Consider the following 6008-nt stretch of genomic DNA (forward strand, 5'->3'; position numbering starts at 1 on the left):
ACTGTAGCGACCGGTACATTAATGGGAAACCCTAAATGTTTGAGCACCCTCTATGAAACGTCAAGCTACCCCACAGCACCCCCAAAATAAATCTCTGGCGCCGCCACTGAGCCTGACTATTTGTGTTGGGGGGGCCCCGACAGACGGGGGCCTGACAGAAAAAGTTTGAGAACCACTGACTTAGACTAAAGTGAACTATCTAAACCAGGGGTGCCCACACTTTTTTGGCTGGTGAACTACTTTTGAAATGACCAGCTCACCGAGGTCTACCAACAAAAAATATTTTTTTTGGTCATATTTAAGACCTTTTTAAGGCCTTAAATTCAGATTATCAAATTTAAGACTTTTTAAGACCCCGCGGGAATCCTGACCTTCATACATACTATTATTTTTTCACATCATTTACCATTTTCACTTTTGTCGTACTGGTAGAATAATTTCCCCTTGCCTTTGTAACCTTGCCCCCATCTCCTTCAGTTGGACCTGGAAATACATTTTTAAAAAAAGGGACATTATTACCTTCACATAATAACAATCAACAGATGAAAAAAATATTTGAGATATTAATTTGTTACTTACCAGAACCAGTGTTGTTTTTAATCTCTCCTGACAGAGACTCCAAGTCGGTAGTGGTATTCTCTGACTCATCTATGGACTCTGTAGGGTTCTCACTAAGAAGTGGTGTACTGTATGTATTTGTTAGTCCAACTGCAGGTTTGTTTCCTGTCGTTGAGCTCTTCCACCAGGTTTTCAACGCCTCGTTTAGCACCTGGCCCTCACATTCCATCCGCACAAGGCATTTCACGTTTTCTCCTTCTCTAGTCACTCTGGTGACAGTCAGCTGTAGCACTTTGTCTGTTGTTAGTGCAGAGAACTCATCAAGTGCATTACTGTTCCAGGACCCGTGTAAGGCATCAAAGCCTTCCAGCTCGCACCTAAACGCCTGTGGAGGAGTTTCCATCAGCTCACAGGGCATTTCCCTTACATCTGCGTTGTTGATTTGGGACTTGTTTCCATAGTCTACAAAGACAACAGACAGCTCATCCCCATCTTTGTCAATGACCTGTGCACGGTACCAAAAAGCATCATCTGAAAATAGAGCAATACATGGGTTGCCAGAGGAAAGAGAGCTTGCGTCAATAGGTTTGTGATCAGCCGCATCTCCCACTTTAGAGACTCTTGATGTTATCTGATCAAGCTCTTCTGAGTCTGCAGGCTGACACCAAAAGGTTTGAACATCATCTATAGCGGTGACGTAGACCTCTAACTTTTGTCCTTCTGAAAAATCTTGTTGGTGGTAGCTTAGAGAGCAGGAGTTCAGCAATTTCTCAGAGTTTTCTGGCATGTTCCGAAGGTCGGAATCCTTGGAAGGTTTTTCCTTGACTTCCGGGATTTCCGCTGAACCTTTTGTAGGTACTTTACAAATGACATTTACGACGCTGTCTTCAAGACTGACTTCCCACACAGACCCTGACTGCCTGATGAACTGGCACTTGAGCGTCTTTTCTCCATTACCACCGATGTCTTCTTTGAAAGCTGACACCACTTCTGGGGCAAGCACATCCTCTTTTCCAAGACCTGTAGTCTCTCTCAGCAAACATTGTGTACTGTACATGGGAAGCTGCAAGAAGGACTTATGGAGTCTGCCCATTTTTGAAATTGGAACCATTGCTGTATTTCCAAAGTCAATAAACTCGACAAGAGCCATTGTATTGCCATGGATCTCCCTCAGAACTGCTCGATACAATGAGGAATCATCTGCAAATTCCGCTAGCACAAGGTCACCTGGACTCATCTCTTTGAGGTTGTCGGTTTGGGGGACGGATTTGGGATCATTTAGCTTTTCCACAATGGAGAATATGTCATCCTCCTCACTGACAAGTTGGACATAGAAACTCAAAGGGCTGTTGCAGTGCGAGACATAAACATCCGCTTCCATACCTGATGTGATAGATTTTGTCGGCAGGTCTGCAAGTTTAGGGAATGTTTCAGTTTTGCTTTCCTTCTCAGGGTCAGGAGATTTGGACTTGATGACCTTCTTTGGTTTGCTATAGGCACATGTCGGCTCATAACCATTTCCTGTATCGTTTGGTGTCTTTCTGTCTGACTGTCTTAGGTGTGGAGGTATGTAGAGACTTTTGTTCTTCCGACAAGTTTTTGATGAAGGCTGAAGATTTATGTCAGCATCCCTCATTTGGCAGGTTGGTTTTGGGGCAGACACATTTTTGATGGTCGGAGTGTGATCTTCCATTTCTTCTTGTTTTGGGAAAATCTTTGCAGTCTTTTGGTCATAATTTGCTGAAGCCTCGGTTGCTCTCCAACCCCGGCGGACAACCACCCCTTCTGTTTGCATCTCAATCTGAAACATCTTCTTTATCTTTGAATTAACTTGAGCGTTTCCTTGATACAGCTCAACCAGCAATTTTCCATCTGGTTCTCGGGCCACCACTAATGCTCGAAATGTGCATTCTGTCGTACTTGTTTCAAACCAGCTGTTTGCCTCCCTGGGAACATCGCCAGGGACATCGGAGAGACTACACACAACTGCTTGCACAGGAACAGACATGATGTCAATAGCCTCTCTGGGAACAGGAAGCAAGTCTGATTGGTCCACCTCAATAGTGTCACCATAGTCCACAAACTGAACCAGAATTGCCGGCTGAGTGGCTTTGATCTGTCCCCTGTACCACTGTCCATCAGTGTACCTTGCAAAGCACAAAGTTCCAAAGACTGTTGGGAGCTTTACCTTCTCAAGCTGAAAACAGAGATTGTTCACTTTGATCTTGAGATCTTTCATCACATCAGCGTTTCTCTCGAGCTGGCAGTAGAACTGACCGACATTGTTTACAGATGTCACCGTGACCTGTTCCTCTGTTCCAGTTTTGACATTGTGCGTCGAGTAGTAGTATGTGTCCAGACGGAAAGAGGGCGAAGCAGCTTTTTTTGGAGGGGCACTTTTGACAAGATTTACCATACTTGTGCAGATGCTCTCAAAGGGAGTTTCTAGATCCACAATGTTGAAAAGAACCTTCTGCTCACTGTACATGACAGCATATATGGTGCACTTCAAAATCACAAAGTCGGATGCTGAAGTTTCCACAAAGCTGTGGAACCTTGCTACTGCTTCTTCGTTCCAGTCATTTATGGCAGACGTAGGGTCAACAGGGTTTAACAGACTGCATCGGAAAGCTTGGCCTTGCAGAACAAGGAATTGTGGGCTAATCCTCCTTAGGTCATGGAGGGGGACTGTCTCCCTTGAGCCAAAGTCAACAAACAACACATCCACATCAGACGTTTTATGTTTGTGAATTACAAGGACCCTGTACCACATTCCATTTTCAGGATGGCGAGCTACACAAGCTGCTTCCACAAGGGGCTGAAACTCAGTGTCTGCATAATGAGCCTGTAGGTCACGCATGAGCACTTTCAAATGCCCTGCATTTTGAACCAGTTGGCACCAGAAGTTGTTTGGGCTTTCAATGTAGCACACACTGACATCAAGGACACTTCCAATGGGAAACATATGCTCCTTAAATTGAGAATTTCTACTTTCATACACAGCAGGCAGAACTGTGTTTTGAGACTGGAAAAGCATTTCTTTGCTCCTGTACCCTACACCCGAGAGGCTAGCATCTGTAAGTTGTGGTAGGATGGCAGGTTGCGTGGTCATTTGGGCTTTGGGCTGTCTCTGTGTTTCGGCCTTTTCAGCACGGCCAGAACAACACATCAGTGTGCTCAGATCTCTTTCTCCCTGTGCGTCAGGATTTGTTAGTTGAACAACGTAGCCATCATCGTACCTTGATGTCACATGTACAGTCAGCTCTACATCTGTGACTGCTTTTATGAAAAACTCACAAGCACTTTGACTCCATCTTCCATCTTTTGGCCTGACACCAGCCAGAGTGCATTTCAGAGAAAGACATGGCAACTTTTTGAAATCATCAGGAAGGGTCCTGATGTTCCTCCTGTCAACCATTTCAGTGTTTCCATAATCAACAAAGAACACCTTGACCTGTATTTCACCAACTTCAGCCACAGTTGCTCTATAGAAGTCACCATCTTCTGACTTGGCAGCACAGAACAGCCCAACAGTTGGATTTGTCACCACATTTTTATTCACTGAATCTTTGTACAGATGGTAGATACCATCCATCAATTCATCCAACTCATTTGCATAGTTCTGTGTTTGGATCCAAAACTCTGATGGGTCAGATACGTGCTGAACAAAAGCCACATGGGAGGAGTTGAGAGAAAGGTCTTCAGCTGGCAACTTTTGTATGATTCCTTTCCCATCTTTGTGCTCTACACCCTGTCCAGGAGTTAGCATCTTTCTTTGATTTGTTTCTTGCTGAGCTGTATGCTTGCGGCTGTGTGCAGTGCTGATGGCATAATCTCCAAGTGTTTTCTCACTCTCCAGAAAACAGCTCTGATTGGAACCAAACAAGTTGTTAATGTTTGTGTTTTCATCCCCATACAGTGTGAGATAGTGAACGCCCTCTGAGATGCTTTGGTACTCAAATTTGGCAATCACCGTTTTGTGCAAAAGAAGGGTCCTGAGATAGTCAATCTGGCTGGTTGTCCATCCACCCCCTTCGTCAATGATTCCATGGAGGGAACAGATGTAAGTCACAACAGGCATCCTGAAGAACTCTGCACCCAGAGGTCTAACATTCTCCACTTTAACAAACTGTTTTGTTCCATAGTCAACATTCAACACTTCTACCATTTGGTTGGACGGGAAGACCTGTTGTAAAACAGAGCGGTACCACTTGCCATCATTTCCTCGTGCAGCACATGGAAACCCAATCATTTCTGGACCTACAATGCAATTGGTTGTTCTGCCCTCACAGCAATGTGTGATCTGCCCCGAGAGTTTCTTTAACTCTTGTGAGAAAACCTTTAACTGGCAAAATATCCTCTGCGGATTTGTGACTTCTGTGACTATGACGGTCTCCACAGTTCCGTTCGGCAGCTCTGGATACAGGAAGACCTCTGTCTTGTGCAGTCGCTCACCTGCTTCAATCGGTATTTGAGTCACCGGAGACACTTCATCTGCATTTTGGGACTGCAGTGACGTGAGAACAAAGTCCTGAAACACATCTGGAGACAGCTTCCTGGCAATCCCCATCTCATACATTTGTTTGGAGATGGATGGAATGTGCAGGAGTAATGTTCTGTGTGGCACAAGTACATCTTGCACATGCGCTTTCAGTGGCTTACCGGAAAGAGATTCCAGAAATTCCAGAGCCACAGGAGACCATCTATTCTGAAGTGAGAGTGGTAACACATTAGCTAGTATACAAAATGCCACTTTGGGTGGCAGCTGGTAGTGCTTCTTCCTACCCCATGCCAGCTTGTTTCTGGTGGTGTTAAATGTCATCCCTTTATCGATGAGAAACACACTGTAGATTGACCCATTCCTTGAGACAATGCGGGATCTGTACCAAGTAGCGTCTATCTGAACCAAGCACTGGTCACTAGGATTTCCTTCAAACTCTTGAAATGAGTTACCAGGGCATTGGATTTCTTTGAAAAGGCACTCGTAATCTGCTGTCTTCTCTAGGTCAAATGTTCCCCATAATTCCACAAGAGTACAAAAGGGATTCAAGTTAACCTTGGTTATGAGAACAGTTACATCTGACCCTCTTGCAGGGAGTCCAAGGATTGAAGACATGTTGGCATTTTCATGAATCCCAGCTGCCCATGATTTGTCACCTCTCATGAACACAGCCGCGTAAGCACTGGATGGATCTGGGAAACATAAACAGAAAACAAACATTGAAAATCAATCCTAGAATTATTGTTCCCCTGTATTTTGAAATAGAGATCAGATTTGAGAAAGCAACTAACAATTATCAATGAATACAATTCTAAATAATAAATTCTAAAACACTAAATAATAGCAACGAGTGAGTTTTACCCAATCAACACTCAAGATATTTAGTTATTTCACAAAAGAAAATACAAGCAGCAATCCTTAAAATGGAAGTGTAAGAAGGAAAAAAAAT

General features: G+C 44.1%; 1 protein-coding gene across 1 annotated transcript; it reads right to left on the reverse strand.

Moving 5' to 3' along the window:
- Positions 1-397: 397 nt before the first annotated feature.
- On the reverse strand, positions 398-5748 carry tdrd6a (tudor domain containing 6a; the record flags this gene model as incomplete). The annotated part of the gene is made up of 2 exons (XM_010773625.1): positions 580-5748; positions 398-483 (listed from the first exon to the last, which is right to left on the reverse strand). Coding segments are annotated over exons 1-2 (5229 nt in total), but the record flags the coding sequence as incomplete, so codon positions are not given.
- Positions 5749-6008: the final 260 nt, after the last annotated feature.

This window comes from Notothenia coriiceps, unplaced genomic scaffold, assembly GCF_000735185.1.
Source record: "Notothenia coriiceps isolate Sejong01 unplaced genomic scaffold, NC01 NC01_scaffold00012740, whole genome shotgun sequence".
NCBI lineage: Eukaryota > Metazoa > Chordata > Actinopteri > Perciformes > Nototheniidae > Notothenia > Notothenia coriiceps.